Genomic DNA, 23772 nt, shown 5'->3' with positions numbered 1-23772 from the left:
AGTGTTATATAGGCCTTATATACTTTGTTGTGATGGATAACAAGGCTAAACTCAAACGGCGTTGTCTAATGCTGAGCTAGACTTTTACTTCGAGTCTGCAGCAGGGCGTAGTGTAGGTTCGAATCCCGCTTGGGGATTTTGTGTTTTCCTTAACTCTACTGCGAACGTTAGATAATTCCTCTTCGTCAGAATACTATCCCTATATCACTAATATCGCGCGAAATTGATACAACATCGTTAAATAACCGCTTAACAAAATAAGGCTAAACATATTGTATTTATCTGATGCATGTAACCTATAAGATAAAACATTGTAATAAATATAAACAGATAACTTTCTTAATTAATAACAGTGTATATCTCCAATAAATGATTACTGAGCATCGCCACAGATACACTTGATTGTACTTGTCACTATCTCTTGTCACTAGAGAGTTCTTGAAATTTATATTTTCTCCGCCATTCATAAAATATTTTGAAATGATACCTCTTGCACAAAAGGGGAGATCTATAACTGAAACTTGATTAATATATTTCAGTATTATTTGTATTTATCCTGGTAATAATGAACAGTTTGACTCGTAGACATTTTGTTTTTGCAGCATTAACTCCCCATGATTGTACGAGAAGATTCGAAGAGAACGGCAGTTACGTAGACTTTCGGCTCCCCCCTACTACCATTAATGCATAACACAATGTCAATACGGCGGTTGCTGTCGTCTGCGATACAACGAACTTTTCTGTTGATTTTCGAGTTCATTTTTTTCCGGTTATTATATGCTTATTTAAGTTGTGTTAACTCTCGCTAGTGGTTTTATATTTTATTTTATCCGACTTAGTATTTATTTTATTATTGTAAACATTGTTTTATCACTATTATTATTATTATTATTATTATTATTATTATTATTATTATTATTATTATTATTGTTATTATTATTATTAATGAATTATTTTGTATCATCTCCGTCACGATTATTCTATTATTATTATTATTATTATTATTATTATTATTATTATTATTATTATTGTTGTTGTTGTTGTTACTATTATTTCTATCATCAGCATTATTATTTGAGCTCTGTAAAATTTATGTAGACTACTGGACTGTACCCGAGCACGAGCATATGCTCATTTCGGGTATCTATTCATATGTATTCATTTCAAATGTAAATTGTAAATAAATCTGAAATCTGAAAAAAATATTCTGCTTGATTATGATTACGAAAATTACATTGAGTAGAAGACGATAATACCACGAAAAATCCCATTCAGTTTCTAACGGCATTTGACCTAATGCATAAGATAATCTGTTTTTTTTTTTACTGTAATTCTGAAGCTGTTCGCATATTAATTATAATTGTTGATAACACGCAAATACAGGCTTCTTATAATGTGCAAAACGCAAAATTTAAGTAACAAGAATTTCAAATATTTCTCTTGCACTGGCCCGCGGGCCCACCGTCTCACACCACTGGTGTTTCTCTGACAGGAAGGACCTCTAGTTCGTGACATGCAAGCGGTACTATTTAAAAAGAAGAATTACAAGGAAATCTGATATACAGAAAAAGCCCAGTGTAAAAACCTGCCATGCGACAAAGGTGCGCGCGCATGCGCCGTAGCACAAAAGTGAGGTGTGAGTAACCTAGCGTTCGTACTACCTGTCCCACAAACATTACGTCTGCATGTGCAATCGAGCCCGGGTTCGACGAATACCAAGTATTGTATTGTATTGTATTGTATTTATTAACATTTCATGGCATTCGTACATTTGCTTCACAGCTAGAATACGGAACAAGTCAACAAACTTAATACTGCTGTAAAGTCTTAATTTATAGTCACAGTCTAGTTGAAATATATACAGAAGAGGTTTACAGTACAACACAAAGTTTTAGTATCAATTTCATGAAGCATGAAACCTTGTTGAATGTCATGAATTCTCCTACAGAATAGAAGGCGTGAGAAATATGGTACTTCTTTAATTTGGCCCTAAATAATCTTATGTTTTGAGTTTCATTTTTTGTATCGATAGGGAGGCTATTAAAAATTTTTACTGCTATATAACGAACTCCTTTTTGATAGAACGATAGACTTGCCCGTCCACACCTGTGGAGTAACGGTTAGCGCGTCTAGCCGCGAAACCAGGTGGCCCGGGTTCGATTTCCGGTCGGGGTTGAGGTTTTTTCTGGGGTTTTCCCTCAACCCAATATCCAATATGAGCAAATGCTGGGTAACTTTCGGTGTTGGACCCCGGACTCATTTCACCGACATTATCACCTTCATCTCATTCAGACGCTAAATAACCTAAGATGTTGATAAAACGTTGTAAAATAACCTACTAAAATAAAAAAAAATAGACTTGCCGATGGATATGAAAGTCATTTTTGACGCGTATTTATGCTTTGAACGGTTGAATTAGTTACAAAGTTTTCACGATTACATGCGAGGAAGATTATTAATGAAAAATATACTGACAAGCCATGGGCATTATTTGTATAATAATCCGTGGCCCTACAGCCCGTGAAGGGCCTAGACCGACCATCCGGTTGCTGGCCTTACGCCCACATGCCGAAGCAGAGGTGGACGATCATCCAACCAGACTGGAGGTATCGTGTGGTTAGCACGATTCTAATTACTCTTTTTTGTAGTAGGAATATTATGTTACTATCTGTGGAATTTCTCCAGAATATTATTCCAAAACTCATTACCGAGTGGAAGTATGCAAAGTATATTGTTTTTAAGGTATTGATATTTACCATCTTTTGCATAGATCTAATAGCAAAACATGCTGAATTTAGTTTGGGGATAATTTATTTAATATGATTTTTCGAATTTAACACATTATCGATTTTTAAGCCAAGAAATTTGGTTGTTGTTTCTAATAGAGATCTATTATTAATTATTGCTCTTGAAATTTGCGAGGTTGAATTTGGACAGGATTTAAATTGAATTACTCTTCAATATGATTATTATCCAGTTTGCTTTCTTTTTTATTTCATATGCAGTAGTGTACTAAAAGGGTTGTGACAACGTAGAGATCAATGTATAATGAATTACCTTTGTCAGCAGTCCCTGGTGCGTTGTCCCCCTTTTAAATGAATAGCACATCACGTCTATCACCAAGGGTAAAATGCAGTACCCTATTGCCAGTTGACTGCAACATATACAGCTATGCTTAGCAGTAGCTCCATGATTTCAATCACTATTCTGACCTGAAGGACGGAGATTTGATCCATGGAGAAACCTGTTTCGTTTATGGTTAAAAAAAAGTCGACTGCGAGACTGATTTTATTACAGTATTTCGGTTTTCTTTTCAGTCTTACTTTTTCATTGCTGTATTACCGGATTTTCATCACAGTGTTTCTGAACAGCATGAATATAACAGGGTAAAACCATGAAATTAACGAAGTATCTTAAAATCGTATTCGTGGTTTAGCGGGTAAACTTTTCAAGCATCAAAAAGATACTTAGTGTCCATAAATGCGTATTAATGCTGTTGATTTGGAGGAATATTAGTCAAGTAACACATTTGAACATTATAATATTTACAGAAGAAAACAGTGGTTACAATTTTCAGTGAAATATCAGTATGTAATGCAAATTAAGTTTATTAGTTTTTTTTTTTTTTTTTTTTTTTTTTTTTTTTTTTTTTTTTTTTTTTTTTGGCAATTCATTTTGATTAATTTTCAGAAAAGTCTATGATATATAATATGAAGTATTTATTTTCAGTCAATGACTTTACTTTATATATATGTGAGGTGCGAGTCCTTACATTACATGATTTTTAATATTGTATGATCGCGTATGACTGTAATGCATCTCTTCACATAATATAGTATATAGTTTTTATTTTTATTATTTTATCAGTGAAGACCTGCAATTTTATATATGTACATGTATTGTAATCACACGTGTGCTTTTTAATCAATTGACAGTAGAGTGTAGTCTAACAAGAAAAGAGATATATTGATGTCCTAAATTATGTTGTTTTTATCATGGTGTATGCTCATTAATATATATTGTATTTTGGTTGTAGAGACATATGTACTTATTAGAGATGATATTACTGTATAAAATGTTGTATCTGATGATGTTGGTGTGAAACCGACGAAAACGTTCATACAATATTAAAATCATGTAATGTAAGGACTCGCACCTCACATATATAGAAAGTAAAGTCATTGACTGAAAATAAATATTTCGTATTATTAGAAATAATTAACAAGTCTTTGTGCTTTGTCTTCCGTCACAGAGGGAAAAACATGAACATTTAATCGTGTGTAATACCAGTCTAGTATATACAGTCACGAAGCTCAATACGTAGGGAATATGCATCCATTGATAGTTGCTGACCACTAGGATCGCTACTATCGCCTCATCACAGACAATGCAAAACAGTACTGGCACAGTCTGTTGTTCCTAGTACTCTCATCAACTGTATAAACTAGACTGTGGTAATACTGTAAACAAAAGACAATTCATACGACGATAAACTAAAATGTAATTCAATAGAATGTGCGTTGATTAGAAATGAGAACTTGATGAAAAATATGAAAATAGATTACACAGAGCCAAAATGTATTTTTATTATTGCATTAGAATTACATGAAAGCAACAACACTAAATTATTATTATTATTCGTACATACAGGCATACTGAAAAGAAAACAGTTTAAATTGTAAGGTAAAGAATTATAAAGATTGCTATGCTGTGTACAATGAATTGATATGAACCGACATTGGAGACACTCCAAATAGGATATGTTAACTCTAATGAAAAATAAACCTGGAACGAAGAAGACGATAGGTTTGAACTGTTGTAAACATAATGAGGTGGAAAAAGAAAAAGAAGATGGTGGTTATAATGAGGGCGCTGACAGTATAAAGTAAATAATAATAATATTATTAATTAGATTATCATTTTGAAGATAATTAAGTTAATTATCATAAGGGTGATGTATGTATGTATTTATTTTCACTGCAAGTGGGCAAGCACCCGGTGGCAGTGGTGTACACAATATAAACAATACACAATAAAATGATAAACAATACAAAATAAAATCATAAACAATACACAATAAAATTTACAATACACAATACAATAAGAATACACAATACAATTTAACACAATAATTACAATTAATAATAAAACATATATGGTGATAAAGAATCTATCCCAATAGCCAGTATAGTTTAAGTTGGACGTCAAGTAAAGGAGTATAATGAAAATCTAGCTTTCAGGTAAAGCCCTCTGTGAAGCAGACTTAAATAATTTCGATGCACTCGATGTGGGTTTCTAGCGTCTTGTCAGCCCACTCGAGTTATGTGTATATAAAGGGAAAAATTGAGACTGTGAAGTTCCTAGATAGCTCAGTTGGTAAGAGCGTTGGTGCGTTCAGCCAAATGTCCCGAGATCGATACCCGGCCCCGGAACAATTTTTCTCTTGAAATTATTCAAAGAAGTATAATTTTGAAACTGTACTAAGTCAGAATAGCTTTGCGTAATTTAGCTTCTCCACAAATAGATGACGCACTACTCTCGTCTGAAAAATTTCTCATCCACCATATACAGCGAGATTAGTACTACAGGTATTATTAGCCTAATGTATACCTTGCCATAAACTCGCACGCCTGTGTTACAGGGCAAAGCTGTCTTTATCACTCCACCAGAGTCGTTGTACCAAAAAAACAGAGTTTAGTCTAAAATTCAGAGTCTAACTGTTGTTCAAAGTAGCGGCGAAATTCCAGACAAGTGCCTGGCATTCACTTCCTAAGCATCACCACAAGAATTTGGCTTTGTAGACTCCCTGTCTCTCTTCCTTAGTCTTCCAATATTTCTCCTTCTGATAATTCCGGGATATGATTTCCTGGTCATTCACTTCCATGATAGCAGAATAGTTACGTCATCTAACGAGCCATAAGGTATGAATGAAATGTGGAGTTCACAGTAACACACATTTGATAAGCCTCGGTGACTTTGAAAGGATAAAATGCTTTATTTTAGCACTGAAACACATATGTTACGGTTGAGCAGATACATAAACTGGCAGTTATCTCGCTTAACGGTCTTATAGCTTAAGCACATCGCTCCATAATAAGCTTCATTTCAGGTTATATTTAATTTTATTGCTTTCAATTTTGCAGAATCGTTTAATTTTTCAATATGATTTTGTCTATGGACAGAATAATACAGGGACATCATTTTATTTTTACTTCAATTTTTATTATACCTGAATTTTTTAATGTACTTCACTCCCACCCCTTCTACTAATGAAGTTTCACCTGTTCTCCAGACAGAATCAAGGCTGCTTATAGTAAACAGCACTGAGTTATTTTCCAGAAATATATTCGCGTTTTCCAGTGACGAAAGAACTTTTAATATTGAATCATATTTTCGCACAGGTACTGTCCGTTTGCCTACGTCGCATCCTGATTTCCCCCACCTGCTTCTGCACGCCCCTCTGTAAAACAGGGCTGTCTTAGCTCTTTTCTGAAAACATTAATTTCTGTTAGGAATTGGACGTTTACGTAATATTATACAACTGTTTAAAATAACTTAAATAAAAGGGCCTCGTTAAGTAATTAACTGTCACGTGATTTCCCTCCTTTCTACGATCTTGCGGCATAACCACTTGGACGGACAGTAGATAGCATGTCTGAGTAATTTTATCTATGCGGGTCGGGCAGAAGTGAAGATTGAATTTACAGTACATAAGGTACTCTTTTATAGAGTAGGTACAGAATTATTTGAACATGAGTTACTAGTACGAAGGACGAAACTGGTAATTGGAATTAGATGCAATAGTCTATAGTGCGATAATATGCACAAAAGAACTGAAGCCTGTAGGCTATCGAAATGAACGACTACCATTTTCAAAAATGTGTTTAAATATCCATATTATGATTATTTTTTCAATTGAACTTCATTCTATATATTGTACGCTAATATGCTGTAGACAGTATAATATACACTGCATAATGAATACGTTCGCATGGATAGCTCAGTTCGTGAGTAAAAACACTTATTCTTAATACAGTACTGCATTTTGATTAAATAAAAACCTAATGAAAATTATCGAACTCAAAATCGCGATATTTCCTAGTTTACGTAAATGGATGAAGTACTTTTCTTCCCTCCTATACCTATTAAAGTGATTTGTTTGTGTTTTACGCCAGTATCATCGAACTCAAATCGTGGAAAGGGGGTAGCGAACGGTGTTTCCGGTTGTCTAAAGGTATGGCCAGGTTAATATTAAAAATGTTAGTAAAAATAAAATGATGTCCCTGTATATATTTATACTATACTTGCGTTCTATAAGCTAACCACGTAATACAAACTGCAGCTTTTTCCTATTAGACGCGAAGTTCGCGGGTTCAAATCTGACGTAGCAGATAAAAATTCTACTGATTTCCATCGAAAGAGAAGCAAAGCGGGGAATTCATGTCGTAGGTTCACATCATGGCAGTGAGCCTTATCTCTAATGCGGAAAAAAAAAATGTTAAGCTCCTACCTGTTTATTTTCCACTTCAAAATGGGAACATTTGCCCTTTCTGGAATGTTCTGTTTATGTGGAACCCCGGTACCATGCTGACTACCATGTCTCGGAGTCCCGCCTTGTGTCTGTTTACTTTTTAGATCGAGTGATATCGAAGAAGTGGGAGTTCAAGATATGTTCAGGTTGTTAGAGTGCTTTTATTATTGTCAAAACCCAAGCAACACATCAGGGGAATCCGATGAAGGAAATTTAAAAATGGAACTGGAGCTCCCACTGTTATTACTCTTGTCAACGCCTCTCTTGTTTAAACGAAAAGTGGAGTGCTTGTTTCCTGCATTGGAGCAAAATAGGAGGTAGTTCGTTTCCTTGCATGTTATCTTTTTTATTTCATACATTTTTCTTTTCCTTAGCTACATCAACCGGCTGTTCCTTCTTCTGTTACTCTTATTCTGCTTCTCTCCTCCGCCAGCTCTCTCTCTGTCTCTTTCAATTCCACAAACTCTGTCCCCTGTCTGCTTCACTCACATCCTCTCCCTATGCTTCACCTCCACCTTATTCGTCCTCTGTCAGCTTCACCTCCAAAACCTCTGTCTGCTTCACTTCCATCTCATCTGTCTTCTTTGTGCTTCACGTTCACCTCATTTGTCCTCTACCTGCTTCACCTCCACCTCATTTGTTCTTTGTCTGCTTCACCTCCATCTCAGCTGTCCTCTTTGTGCTTCACATTCACCTCATTTGTCCTGTGCTTCACTCCACCTCATTTTTCCTCTACCTGCTTCACCTCCACCTCATTTCTTTGTCTGCTTCACCTCCACCTCATTTGTCCTCTCTGTGCTTCACAATCACCTCATTTGTCCTCTGTCTGCTTCATATTCACCTCATTTCTCCTCTACCTGCTTCACCTCCACTTCATTTGTTCTTTGCTTGCTTCACCTCCACCGCATCTGTCCTCTTTGTGCTTCACATTCACCTCATTTGTCCTCTGTCTGCTTCACCTCTCTCATTTGTCCTCTGTCTGCTTCACTTTCACCTCATTTGTCCTCTACCTGCTTCACTCCACCTCATTTGTTCTTTGTCTGCTTCACCTCCACCTCATCTGTCCTCTTTGTGCTTCACATTCACCTCATTTGTCCTCTGTCTGCTTCACCTCTCTCATTTGTCCTCTACCTGGTTCACCTCCACCTCATTTGTTCTTTGTCTGCTTCCCCTCCATCTCATCTGTCCTCTTTGTGCTGCACATTAACCTCATTTGTCCTCTGTCTGCATCACCTCCACCTCATTTGTTCTTTGTCTGCTTCACCTCCATCTCATCTGTCCTCTTTGTGCTTCACATTAACCTCATTTGTCCTCTGTCTGCATCACCTCCACCTCATTTGTTCTTTGTCTGCTTCCCCTCCATCTCATCTGTCCTCTTTGTGCTTCACATTAACCTCATTTGTCCTCTGTCTGCTTCACCTCCACCTCATTTGTTCTTTGTCTGCTTCACCTCCATCTCATCTGTCCTCTTTGTGCTTCACATTAACCTCATTTGTCCTCTGTCTGCTTCACCTCCACCTCATTTGTTTTTTGTCTGCTTCACCTCCATTTCATCTGTCCTCTTTGTGCATCACATTCATCTCATTCGTCCTCTGCTTCACCTCCATCTCATTTATCCACTACCTGCTTCACATCATCTCATTTGTCTGTTTGTATATTCTTATTTATATATTTTGTGTTATTCGTTTAAATCATCACCACAAACATCATTATCCTTATCTATCAAGGACTGAGGGTATAGACTCTGTTTTTCCTCTCTTGTGAAACTTTGAATTCAGTATTAGATGCATTAGACATTCCTAAACAGCGACCTCCCCGGCCATGTGGTCATCGTGGCGTAAGGCATTCGCTTTATGCAACATAAAAAAGGAACGCAGCCTATACATTTTATACGTACAATTCTCTACTTGCATTATCGGGTTTCGAGCATGAGGTTACTGAATTTGTAGCCATGTGCGCTGTCACTGTGGCTCTGTGGAGAGCTATTAATAATGTGTAACACAAGACTCGAGGAAATACATTCTGTACTGAACAACTTCCTTTGTGGTTTTCCTCCCTACCAAGTGCAGGTTAACGTACTACGATGAATTGCCATCATACATATCTTGCTTGGTCCATAGTCTGTCTCAAGTGCAAGGCCACTTTATTCCCTATCTACAAGTTTTATCTTATATTAAGGAGATATATACAGATTCAGTTTTGGTGTAGAACACATCTTTCCTCGCACCGAGTGTGGATAAAACATTCTGGAAGCCGTGGTAAAATAAATAATGGCAGAATTTCAAGTGCTTAATTGTAGCAAGACCATGAACTACAACCGAATGCTAATATTAATAGTAGTTAGGCCACGAGCCAATGTAACTTTTGTGACAACGCCTTATGGGCATGAGGGCGCTGAATTTGCGTATAAAATTAGCCGTATCGCTCGGCTTCTCTAGGTAATATCCCGGCATCTAGAGCAGCTACAGTTCTGTAGTTCTCGCTTGATTTGTGGTCGCAAATTCTGCAGTATTAAAGTGATAATAGACGCGTTCGATACACTTTGAGTGAATCATGATGAAAAATTCGTGGTGAGTTGGGACTGATTTCGGAATGTCAATTCGTATAAATAGCAAATATATTGCATGCCATTTTCTATTTCCTTCTCTTATTATAGACCCATACTTTCGATTTGTAAACCAGAAATAAAACATATAAATAAACACAAATGTAGTTTCATTCCCGAAATTTAACACGTGCGTACGTATCCCTGATACAACGCAGAATTTAAGTTCTGATTTTAATATATAATTTCCTTAAAGCGCCAAATTATGTAATGTTGTAAATGTAAATTGCTAAAATGGAATACTTCTGAACTATGAATAGACACATTTTATGGCATAAAATTAGGGGAGAGTTGGGTAATATCGGATATCGGGTAATATCGGACAGTGCGTTTCTTTCATCTACCACCAGATGACAGTACCTGAATTACATGTTTACGTTTCTGTATGCCTGTGTGGCGTAGCGGTAGAGCTCTGTCTTGTTTCAAAGACCGGTATATTTGAATCTCCCTAAGTAAAACGCACACGTGTAAAAACAGAATACATGCCGATTCCCGAGCAAGTAATCTCCGTGTCAGAGGGTGTAGAATACATATCAGCCAGAACCTCAGTCAGAGGTGGCAGAAGTATTGTAGATCATTATGTCTGTAATAGAAGAGGAGAGTTTGAACTATGATTAAATGAAAGAAAAATTGAAAACTATTTTTTTTTATTCCAGAAGCTGCATGTAATTCTTACAGATATAATAATATAGTGGTGTGATCATGATCATGATTGTAACGATCTGCATCCCGCATTTCAAAGAAGGCTACGTTTTATGAGCCACGATGTGTGAAATATTTTACTGTGAGGAAAAAAAGGCGGTAAAGACTTGTTTTATTGGAGTTGTAGCTTCGCGGAATATCAGTCATGTTTCGGACTAACCCGTTTCGGTCTCGCCAATGCGGGTGGGCAACAGGAAGCCTTCGCCACAGGAATGACAACAGTCGGTCTTCTTCGTTTTGCGGTGTGTTCTGTGTGATAGAGGTGGGAACGGATATGATGAGTGCTAATAATATTTAGTTACAGCCATACATTACGCGATATTTTACCTCATAACTGGGGACCGGATTTATAGGTTTTTACCTTTTTTTCTTTACTTCTAAGCTCATAATTTCTTAGATAATTTTCCGATTAATGGTCGTAAGAGTCATATATGTAAATTCTGTTGAACCTAAAAAAAAAAAAAAAAAAAAAAAAACAAACAATTTGTACCTTAAGAACTGAAATAAAACCTAAATCATAATTAATATGTATTTTTCTATATTTACTGCGTTTTATGTAAATATATTTTAGAAATGTCAGTATATCTTACAATTTTTATTCTCTTCTGCACTGAAGAAAGCGACCGAAATCTGCGGTCTTTACACCTTCAGTCTTGTTGTTTTAGATAAAATGATTAACAGGGAATTCCGTCTTTCTTTGTAAAGCAGGCCGTCCTAAGCTGTCAAGGGCACTGATTGAGACCGTATGTATTTTGGAAATTCACTGATCTTAGATATAACATGCCAATTTGTGGATATCAGTGACAACTTTCTCTTGAAGTGAATGAACTGCGAAAAAATCTCATTGTTAAAATTCTCGAGGTTTTCGGACATGTTCCCTCATAGAAGACTGCTCTTGCGTGTGTGAGTAAGAGCTGTCAACATTTCTGAGGTGTCTGTGCAGTCTCTCTTATCTCATTGTTGAAATTCGTGAAGTTTTCGGATATGTTCCCTGATAAAGACTGCTCTTGCGTGTGTGAGTAAGAGCTGTGAACATTTCTGAGGTGTCTGTGCAGAATGTCTTATCTCATTGTTGAAATTCGTGAAGTTTTCGGATATGTTCCCTGATAGAAGACTGCTCTTGCGTGTGTGAGTAAGAGCTGTGAACATTTCTGAGGTGTCTGTGCAGTCTGTCTTATCTCATTGTTGAAATTCTCGAAGTTTTCGGACATGTTCCCTGATAGAAGACTGCGTTTGCGTGTGTGAGTAAGAGCTGTGAACATTTCTGAGGTGTCTGTGCAGTCTGTCTTATCTCATTGTTGAAATTCGTGAAGTTTTCGGAATTGTTCCCTGATAAACACTGCTCTTGCGTGTGTAAGAGCTGTGAACATTTCTGAGGTGTCTGTGCAGTCTGTCTTATCTCATTGTTGAAATTCGTGAAGTTTTCGGACATGTTCCCTGATAAAGACTGCTCATGCGTGTGTAAGAGCTGTGAACATTTCTGAGGTGTCTGTGCAGTCTGTCTTATCTCATTGTTGAAATTCGTGAAGTTTTCGGAATTGTTCCCTGATAAACACTGCTCTTGCGTGTGTAAGAGCTGTGAACATTTCTGAGGTGTCTGTGCAGTCTGTCTTATCTCATTGTTGAAATTCGTGAAGTTTTCGGACATGTTCCCTGATAAAGACTGCTTTTGCGTGTGTAAGAGCTGTGAACATTTCTGAGGTGTCTGTGCAGTCTGTCTTATCTCATTGTTGAAATTCGTGAAGTTTTCGGACATGTTCCCTGATAAAGACTGCTTTTGCGTGTGTAAGAGCTGTGAACATTTCTGAGGTGTCTGTGCAGTCTGTCTTATCTCATTGTTGAAATTCGTGAAGTTTTCGGACATGTTCCCTGATAAACACTGCTCTTGCGTGTGTAAGAGCTGTGAACATTTCTGAGGTGTCTGTGCAGTCTGTCTTATCTCATTGTTGAAATTCGTGAAGTTTTCGGAATTGTTCCCTGATAAACACTGCTCTTGCGTGTGTAATAGCTGTGAACATTTCTGAGGTGTCTGTGCAGTCTGTCTTATCTCATTGTTGAAATTCGTGAAGTTTTCGGACATGTTCCCTGATGGAAGACTGCTCTTGCGTGTGTGAGTAAGAGCTGTGAACATTTCTGAGGTGTCTGTGCTGTCTGTCTTATCTCATTGTTGAAATTCGTGAAGTTTTCGGATATGTTCCCTGATAGAAGACTGCTCTTGCGTGTGTGAGTAAGAGCTGTGAACATTTCTGAGGTGTCTGTGCAGTCTGTCTTATCTCATTGTTGAAATTCGTGAAGTTTTCGGACATGTTCCCTGATGGAAGACTGCTCTTGCGTGTGTGAGTAAGAGCTGTGAACATTTCTGAGGTGTCTGTGCTGTCTGTCTTATCTCATTGTTGAAATTCGTGAAGTTTTCGGACTTGTTCCCTGATAAAAGACTGAGTTTGCGTGTGTGAGTAAGAGCTGTGAACATTTCTGAGGTGTCTGTGCTGTCTGTCTTATTCTAGTGCTTCTGGTGTTTACATTGCATTTTTATATTTTGTGTTTGTTAAGCTATGCCAAAACAAGTGAAATCACATTTATTACGTCAGTGAATCGGAAATGATTTCATCTTTATCACCGAGGGAAAAGTTATGTTATTTAAAATTGATGTAAGCGTACATTCTAACGATCAGGCAATTTTTGCAACCCCCTTTCTCAGTTTGGAGCAAAAACCTAAAAGAACCTATTTCACCTATTCCAATAACCTAAAATATACTTCTCAAAAACCTAAAAATCCGGTCCCTACTCATAACATAGGGAACGAGTAACAGTGAGCGAGTATCGCCCATGCCAAAACATTCTGACTGTACTGTGGGTTTCCTTCAAAGGTGAGAGTTCTCTACGAACATCTGCTGTAGGTCGTTACACAAGGGGTAGGCGTTACTTCCTGGCCCTGCCTTCCTGCTTCAAGTCTGCTAAAAGATGGGATCTCAGACTGATTCTGTGGCATTTGTCATAGTTGAAAGCAACGGAAAGGGCCTTGAAACTACCGTAGGTTAGATTTAAGATTACTTAAAAAACATTTTTCTCTTCATTATCACTTTGAAATATAAGAGTTCATGTCATAGCAAACATACAAAATTGTTCACAGTGAGCTATATGTGAAGACGTGGAATAGGAATGGTATAGAGCAGCGGTGGCGAAAATGTAATCGTGCGCCGAGCCACTATGTAACCTGCAACGTGCATAGCACCTATGGAGGGAGGCGGACACCCGAAGGGGAAGTGAAGCAACTGCCTGACTTATTAACGGATTTTCATTTTCCTTACGTCAAGCACTTAAATATAATTTTATACAGTACAAGGCTACAAACTAATGTTTAGTACATTTAACGAAGAAAGAAATGAACAATAAATGAACAATATCACAACCTAAAATTAACTGTCTTCAGAATGTCTCTGCGATAAAGTTTCAAAATCAGGAATTATGTCACTTACTGCCAGTCGTAGTGATCACGAAGGTATTTGTCTGTCAGTCGTGATCTAAATTTGGTTTTTACTATTTTAATTGTTGAAAATAATTTTTCACAAACGTAAGTTGTAGCGAACATGGCTTCAACGGAGCAATCGAAAGAACGAAGCTTTGGGTATTTATTTTTTGGCAAAGATTTAAAAGTTCAACATTTGTCAAGTTCTTACATCTAGCTTTCATTTGACGTCACATAGTAAATCAGTGTGTTCAAATTGAAGAGCTAACCGCATTATTCGTACATCTGCTGAAAAAGGATCGACGTACAGAGATGTTGATGATGATGATGATGATGATGACAACAATAACACTTAAACCTTTTAATGTTTCATCAGTAACATGTAGTATAATGCCGTTTTATGTTATACAATCGTTTTCCTCGTAATACTTGTCAACAAATCATAAGCTTACATTTAATATTCTCATCATATTGACAGCAAAAAAAATGCGTCCTCCCATCCTACTTGGAACTTTGGTACATGGTTTCGAGAGAGACATTGCCACTCGCAGGTCAGAGACAAATACAAATGGAACAGAGTTTGACTCCAGTGAGTGAGAGGGTGGGGGTTGGCGGAGGTTAGAAGCAAGCGAAATGCACAGCTATCACTGCGAGCCACAATGTCTCGCGAGTCACGTTTTCGCCACGGCTGGTATAGAGCCATTAATTGTATTATAAAGATAAGTGAAACATCAGATGACTGAAAGCAAGTAATGGTCTTCTAAACGAATTTCTAGAAATGATCAAATATTATACTTCTAGTGGGAATTATTAGTTTAGTATTGTATTATAAACAAATACCTCAGGAAACATGCACTGCAAGCAATTTCTGTATAAATATAAGAGAGAACGACTTAATATGCTTTAAAATAATAATGAAATAGACAAGTACCTACCAGTAATAGAACTGCGTCGTACTCAAATATCTGTACAATAACTGAAACACAGAAATCTGCTTTATATTACGAGAAAGCCGTGGGCTTTTCTATAGCACGCGACACTGAAACTTCCACTTTGAATTTTTCTAAGGTCTCGGTACGGGAATTTGTTACAGGCTAAGTTAGGTTATATTAGGTTAGTTTAGACTTTTTGTACGTCTTGTATGAACGAACCTGTGACAGGTTAGTTTAGTTTTTTTTATTTTATTATTATTATTTTTTGCAAACATTCAATTCACTTTTCAGCATATGTCTTTGCACTTTTCAAAATTACTGTAATTGTGGAACAGAAGTAGCCTAATAATATATTTGAAAAGTTTCGTCTACTTTTCCTTTTCATTTTTCACTTTGCGAACCAGTTTTGAAAAATGATAGTGGAACAGAAACTGCAATGAAAAGTGCAAATTGCAAAGTGAAACGTTGAAAATTTCATGGGTGGACTAAGCCCCAGGTTGAATAGTTTGCCCATTAGCTATAGATACTGGATGCAGGATAGCGTAATAGTTTCATTAGAGTAGGTATTGAATACTGGATAGGGTAATAATTTCATTAGAGCGAATGGAACTACAAGTTCGCCAAATATTATGTTTATTTTGCATCAACAAAACTATCAATTAAGCTGTAGACATCGGTAATTACGTCTAAATTAATATTACAGATTACTTTGTGATTCTTCTGAAACTGAACTGTGGAAAAGATGGACGGATAAAAGACTAATTATTACAACAAATGGAGTTCCTTAGATCAGTCAGTAGCAATTTCAAATGAAACTTAAAAACAAAGTTATCCTGCCATAAACTAGACAACGACGCTTACATTAACTATGGATGCTGTAAGATTATCAATAATAGTACGAGTTTCATCTTGTCGATAATTTCACAATTGCGGAGCGAAGCGCGTGGGAAATTACCTGAAAAGATGAATTCCCTAATAATATTTGCTGAAGCTTTTTATGAATACAATATTCAATAAACAATATTAATGGAATATAAATAATATATTTTTATTCAATTTAATTCAAATGCTTTCGAACTTCGTATGTTGGAAGGACTTTCTATATGCTTTAGTACTACTTGTCATCTAATGTTAAGAGTCTGAACTACAGATGAAATATTGATTTTTATTCACAATTCAGTAGGCTACTACTTTTAATTTCATTTAATTTTTATTTGTCCATAAAAGAGTTAAAACCATAGGACTTGTCAGAGAGAGAGAGAGAGGGAGAGACAACAATTAAAACCGAAAACAATAATTAAAATACATAAAAATACAACACATTAGGACTAATGTAAAACCCACGTATTTCATCTAAATTGTAGGGACAGAGGATTGTTAAAATTCTTAAAATATCTTAAATCATTCGTATTTTTAATTTTATGAGGCAAACCATTATATATTTTTAAGTCATAGACCATATACGTTTTGTTGAAACTTGTCAATCGATATCAGTGCCATCTATTGTTAAGAATCTTGACTACAGGTGATTAAGTGAATAGCGGAATTATGTACTGAATTTTATCGAACTCAGTGTGGTGTAAACACAAAGTTGTAGTTTGTTGTTGTTTAGTCAACAGTCCGAAGACAGATCTGAACTTCACAAGTGACACCAAGAGGACACCACTTATGAAGTAACTAGGCCAGGAGATAATGGGATAGGGTGGCCAGTTCCTTTTCCCCTCCACTGCATACATCGCGGACTAGGTACAAATTACACTAGTCAGACTTCAGATGCATACAAACAATTGTTCTTCCTCTGACACATATCGTCAAGTGAGATGTACTGCCTGATAATACAATACGTATCAGCCAGAACATCAATCAGAGGTGGTTGTAATTTAATCTGTGTTAATTCTGAGTAAAAGTGTATGACCGGAATGAAGATATTCGGATACTTCCAAACTTGGAATCTCGGAAAGGGTCATTAAGGTCCATATAGCCACCGACGTAGCTCGGATAGTAGTGCGTTTGCCTTCTGATCCGGAGTTTAGCTCGGGTGTGGGTTCGATTCCCGCATGGGCTGATTACCTAGTTGGGTTTTTTTCCGAGGTTTTCCCCTATCGTAAGATGAATGTCAGGTAATCTATGGCGAATCCTCGGCATCATCTCGCCAAATAGCACCTCGCTATTAGAAATTTCATCGACACTAAATAACCTAGTAGTTGATACTGCGTCGTTAAATAACCAAATAAAAAAGGTCCAAATAATGAATGTACTTACTTACAAATAGCTTTTAAGGAACCCGCAGGTTCATTGCCGTCCTCACATGAGCCCGCCATCGGTCCCTATCCTGTGCAAGATTAATCCAGTCTCTATCATCATATCCCACCCCCCTTAAATCCATTTTAATATTATCCTCCCATCTACGTCTCGGTCTCCCCAAAGATATTTTTCCTTCCGGTCTCCCAACTAACACTCCATATGCATTTCTGGATTCGCCCATACGTGCTACATGCCCTGTCCATCTCAAACGTCTGGATTTAATGTTCCTAATTATGTCAGGTGAAGAATACAAGGCGTGCAGTTCTGTGTTGTGTAACTTTTTCCATTCTCCTGTAACTTCATCCCTCTTAGCTCCAAATATTTTCGTAAGAACCTTATTCTCAAACACCCTTAATCTCTGCTCCTCTCTCAAAATGAGAGTCCAAGTTTCACAGCCATACAGAACAACCGGTGATATAACTGTTTTATAAATTCTAACGTTCAGATTTTTTGACAGCGGAGTAGATGACAAAAGCTTCTCAACCGAATAATATCAGGCATTTTCCATATTTATTCTGCGTTTAATTTACTGCCGAGTGTCATTTATATTCGTTATTGTTGCTCCAAGATATATGAATTTTTCCATCTCTTCGAAGGATAAATCTCCAATTTTTATGTTTCCATTTCGTACAATATTCTGGTCACGAGACATAGTCATATACTTTGTCTTTTCGGGATTTACGTCCAGACCTATCGGTTTACTTGTTTCAAGTAAAATTTCCGTATTTTTCCTAATCGTTTGTGGATTTTCTCCTAACATATTCACGTCATCCGCATAGACAAGAAGCTGATGTAACCCGTTCAATTCCAAACCCTCTCTGTTAATAATGAATGTACATATGATAATTAGCGTATCAGTTACATGAGCTGAAAATATTAAAAATACAAAAGCTTTTGAATGTTGATATAAAGTGGATCTCCAAAAGAAATGCATCGAGTTGGCAAAGGGTCTACTTTGTCGGGCCAGGTAGTAGAATCTCCCCTCCCTGCGTTACCTGTAACAGCGCCACATATATATCCCACCTTGTAGCCGAGATCGGCACTCAAACCGTGTCCATCCTTCGCGCTGTCTGTAGGTCTCCCGAAGACACCACAATCGGAAGAACTGCGCTTGCAGCCGAGTGCTCTACTTCGTTAAAAATTCGAACGCGTTGCCAAAGTGATACTAGATTTATCAGTGAGTGACTTGGGACATAGAACCGTACTCGCGTTCGTTTTCAAACGTCACTGAAATTGTTTTGTGTTTGAGGACAGTTGATTGAGGTTATCTGCGAGTTCGTTGTGTATTTTATTTCTGATTTTTAGTGTCAGAAAGAACAGAAGTGAAACTCGTTGGGTGAACTTGGAAGTGGGGACGTGTCAATTGCGTAACTGTTATGAATATTCAGTCTTGCTGGACATGGGAATCGCATTAGGGCAGTGACAATGCTGTGCAGTGGCAGGCGGAGACGCCGCTCCCTCGATAGTTTGGAGGACTACCACCTGCTGGCGCCACAGCATAGGTGCACAAGCTGTGGCAGGAAATGCTACAGGAATAGGCTGTCGTTGGAACTTCGACAAATTCTCACCAAGGTGAGTGCTCGAGATCCATCCGCACCTGCTGCGATTTGTTGCCTCAGCTTCATTTTTATTTTGATTCAGTGACAGATCATTTTGAATACTGCATCCTCTATGGAACACTACATATTATGTATATCCAATGCGACAGAAAAAATTGCCTTTAACACTACCACCACCTACAACCACTATCATAATAATTATATTACATACAGTAGCAATTGTCTTCAGTATCACCACTATTATCATCAACACCGGCACTACCAACAGGTACAAGCACCGTTGTCATTATTACATTGACCATTGTTACAATGAACGTCGCCACCAACACCATTACAATTACCATTTTATCACTAATTATTAACAAAATCATTATTACCATTACAGACATTATCATTATTACCATTCCCCCCCCCCCAAAATAAACCATATTCTTGCCACTGCCATTGATGCCACCAACGTAGGTACTATCATACCACTGGGAATAAATAACATCCTTCATTCATAGTTCCCTGTCTTAGTCTTACTCTCCTCATATGATCCATATATCTTAATGTCGTCTATCATCTGATATCTTCTTCTGTCCCGAACTCTTCTCTCGTTCACCATTCCTTTCAGTGCATCCTTCAGTAGGCAGTTTCTTCTCAGCCAGTGATCCAACAAATTCTTTTTCTCATCCTGATCAGTTTCAGCATCATTCTTTCTTTCCAACACAGCTTCATTTCTTATTATGTCTGTCCATTTCACACGCTCCATTCTTTTCCAATATTCACATTAAATCCTTCTAGTCGTTTCTTTTCACTTCGTCGTAATGTCCATGTTTCTGTCTCCCATACAGTGCCACACTCCATACAAAGTACTTCATTAGACTCTTCCTTAGTTCTGTCTCCAGAAGATGGTCCTTTTTCTATTAAGAGCTTCCTTTGCCATTGCTATCCTCCCTTTGACTTCATGGCTGCAGCTCATGTTACTGCCTATAACACATCCCAGTGTTTGAAGCTGTCCACTTGCTCTACTGCCTCATTTAGAATAAGCACGTTCACCTTCTTTATTTTTTCTTCGGTTCTCGTCTTGTTTGCATTTATCTTCATCCGATATTCCTCACAGCTGTCATTTAGCTCAGTAGCTTACCCCTTAGTATCGTCTCCTCTTCTGCTAACAAAGCCATATCATCAGCAAATTTTATGCACTTTATTCTTCCTCCTACCATCTCTCCTCACATGTTCTGAAAAAAAAAGTTCTTCACTAAATTTTTCAAGTAGAAACCAACACTATAATCAACACAATTAAACATTACTATTTTAGTATTCTTAGATACCTAGTTACTACCCAGGGACACTTCCAGTTACATGGAAACTAAACTAAATGGTCAGCTGATTTGTAGGCCTAGCTTCCAAATAGTAAAACTGTGCAGTAATAATACTAGCAATAATTTTGATTATTTAAAATTATTAGAGTTGTTATCTCCGTAGCTCCGTAGTGGAGGGCGTCATGCCTTTTAAATTAGCAATAGCTATGGAATGCGCGCTTCTTCGACTCCTAATAGGAGAAATTTGATCATGAAATTTCGATCAGTATATGAAATCGATGGCCACCCATATTATCATGAATTTGGTGAGCTACAGTGAGGAGCGAAATCCTTTTTTCGCAAGCCAGCTGGAACAGCTGAGGTTATCGTGCTGACCACACTAGATCTGCGTACCGTTGGATCATTATTCACTTCTGATGAAGTATGTGGGCGAAAGGAGTGTAATCGATCTTCGACCTCCATGAGCTGTCACGCCACCGAGTATTATTATTATTATTATTATTATTATTATTATTATTATTATTATGTAAATATTGGCGAAACTCGCATTCATTTATATCGGAAAAACTATACCGCAAAATCTCGACCTCAATACATTAAGAAAAACCCACATGTTGCACATAAGAAACGTGTTCAAGCATAAGTACGTTTATATTAGACGTAACTTTCGTATGTGTGCATTAATTCTCGCTAGTTACTCATTGTACATGCAGTTGAATAAGTAATGTAGATAGATATATCTTAAATTATTATTATTATTATTATTATTATTATTATTATTATTATTATTATTATTATACTGTAATAATATTGCAGTAATAATACTAGGTGGTGATGGTGGTGGTGGTATTAAACGATGCCTGTGTTATGTAGCCATACGGAAATGAACGAAGGGAAGTAAAGTGTGCTTTGCAGAGATGCCTGTATTCAGTACGAAAACATCGAGGGCGGTGTCTTCACGAACAGTAATTAAATTACCGTGTCTTGGCTTATATTATAATTTTTGGATAGTTCTATCACGGCAACTACACTAAATTTAAGAGTAGCATGAGCATGAATCAATAAAAAATTGAAACCTTTTCTAGTAGAGGAAAACCAAAGTACGGATGTGTAATACCAATAGCACGACATATTGTACTCTTTATTGTTCAAGTGCATTTTTTACGATTAGAATAAAAGATAAATATAATTTAAAGGCTTATGAAACGAAGTTTTTGAGAGAAGTTGACTGTAGGAAGTGGTACTCAAAAACGAATTGTAGATATTATGTAATGGTACTACACAAATAAAATGGCTGTACTTATTTTCTGTTCGGCTCACGGATTTAAATTTTAAAAACCTTCAAAGATTGAGAGCCAACAGAATCTCTAACGGCTTGACTGAAGAGGACATTTATGATCCGGTCATTGAGATGTAATGAATATTCTTCTTTGTGATCGTAACAGCTCCAGGGTCTATACTGTTTTCGCTGTAAGAAAAATCCTAATGTAAACATAAGCACGTTGCTGTCATATCCGTGATTGGCTCCCAGTCGAAACACTCACATGACGCAGGAAAATATAGTTCGTATTTGGAAACCACAATCCTGTATTATTTGAAAATAAAAAATTGAATTCTAGTTGTTAAATACGATGAAACATTTAACTTCACTCATGTGTAAAACGCTATGTAAAATAAAAGCTACTTCTATATTTTGTTATGTACTATGAACGCGGATGAATACCAACAGTAATACCGAAGTAGTCTGTTCATGTAACAAGCTGGCGTCACTTGAGCTCGTAGTTGTTCACGTAAGCACGTGGTACTGAAGTATGGCTTCTGTATCCTCAACTGTCCATTGTGAAGACGTAAGACTTAAAAATAATTTAATTGTAGTAATTATGAAGTAAATGTTTCCTAAACAAATGAATGCATAGTAGTGAGGTTAGGACTACTTGACGAGTAACGGGAAATATTTAACATGAAACAGAATGTACAACAATAGGCGTAACACGTACTGAGAATCTATGGCGCCAAACAGCGGCCAATGAAGCCTCACTTCAGTCACGTGCTATTGTTTACATTAGGATTTTTCTTACAGCGAAAAGATTATAATACCTGAACGGAAGAAGAAAAAGAATCTAATCACATAGAAGACTCGTATTTTCGTAACTACAGTATGTGGCAACGACATAAAGGTTTTGAAGATGAAGTTCCTAGAGTTAAGCGCTTTAGCAATAGATATGAAAATTTAGGCACTTTGCTCCAAAGGAAAGGACCAACGGAAATGAGGAGCTGAGAGCCGTTCTTGAAATCGCGGTGAAGAGGTCGAATCCTCAACCCATATAATCGTCTCTCCGCTAGAGGTCTCGCTGTCAAAGTGATTTTGGAAGGCATTGGTGTTAGTAAACGGTACGATTCCGGTCTGTCGGGCTGATTTTGAAACTTCTCTCGCGCTGGGTGGACGCCGATACGACAGGGCGATTGCCTATCCTCTCTCCTGCTGATTCCCTGCGATATTGAATTGATTTCAGCCTCGTCGGCTCACGATAGACTTTAAGAGCAATTGAAAGGAGTAAATCCGTCGCTAGGTAACAGAGTACATGTGAAGTGCTAGCAGTGATTCACATGGGGTGAGAAAATGGCTTCCCCTCCCACTTGCATCAACGCCTCGAGAGGGTTGTGGAGATACCATTTGCGACTTGTCAGGCACGAATGCGTGTAAGTGCAAAAAATGGAAGTTAAGTTTGTTATCGATGGGATATTGCCATACGGGGGTCAGACTCGGACAAGTTGTCGTTTGATTACATATATTGTAGCTATCGGATTAAATACTTACTTACTTACTTACTTGCTGGCCTTTAAGGAACCCGGAGGTTCATTGCCGCCCTCACATAAGCCCGCCATTGGTCCCTATCCTGAGAAAAATTAATCCATTCTCTATCATCATATCCCACCTCCCTTAAATCCATTTTAATATTATCTTCCCACCTACGTCTCGGCCTCCCTAAAGGTCTTTTTCCCTCCGGCCTCCCAACTAACACTCTATATGCATTTCTGGATTCGCTCATACGTCCTACATGCCCTGCCCATCTCAAACGTCTGGATTTAATGTTCCTAATTATGTCAGGTGAAGAATACAATGCGTGCAGTTCTGTGTTTAACTTTCTCCATTCTCCTGTAACTTCATCCCTCTTAGCCCCAAATATTTTCCTAAGAACCTTATTCTCAAACACCCTTAACCTATGTTCCTCTCTCAAAGTGAGAGTCCAAGTTTCACAACCATACAGAACAACCGGTAATATAACTGTTTTATAAATTCTAACTTTCAGATTTTTCGACAGCAGACTGGATGATAAAAGTTTCTCAACCGAATAATAACAGGCA

At 37.3% G+C, this 23772-nt stretch overlaps 1 protein-coding gene across 5 annotated transcripts in view; it reads left to right on the top strand.

Annotated features, from left to right (window-relative positions):
- Nucleotides 1-23772, top strand: part of pico — a 405804-nt gene that overhangs the window by 272166 nt on the left and 109866 nt on the right. The window contains exon 1 of one of the 5 annotated variants that reach the window (XM_069844298.1): nt 18619-19112. The exons of the other annotated variants lie outside the window; for them this stretch is intronic. Coding sequence (XP_069700399.1) covers nt 18966-19112 — 147 coding nt within the window. The 5' untranslated portion in view covers nt 18619-18965. Of the gene's footprint in view, nt 1-18618; nt 19113-23772 lie in introns of those variants that run through there. 5 annotated transcript variants of the gene reach the window in all.

The sequence above is a fragment of the Periplaneta americana genome, chromosome 13 (assembly GCF_040183065.1).
Source record: "Periplaneta americana isolate PAMFEO1 chromosome 13, P.americana_PAMFEO1_priV1, whole genome shotgun sequence".
Classification (NCBI taxonomy): Eukaryota; Metazoa; Arthropoda; class Insecta; order Blattodea; family Blattidae; genus Periplaneta; species Periplaneta americana.
Note: the sequence above shows the minus strand (reverse complement) of the source record. Positions and strands in the feature narration are given on the sequence as shown.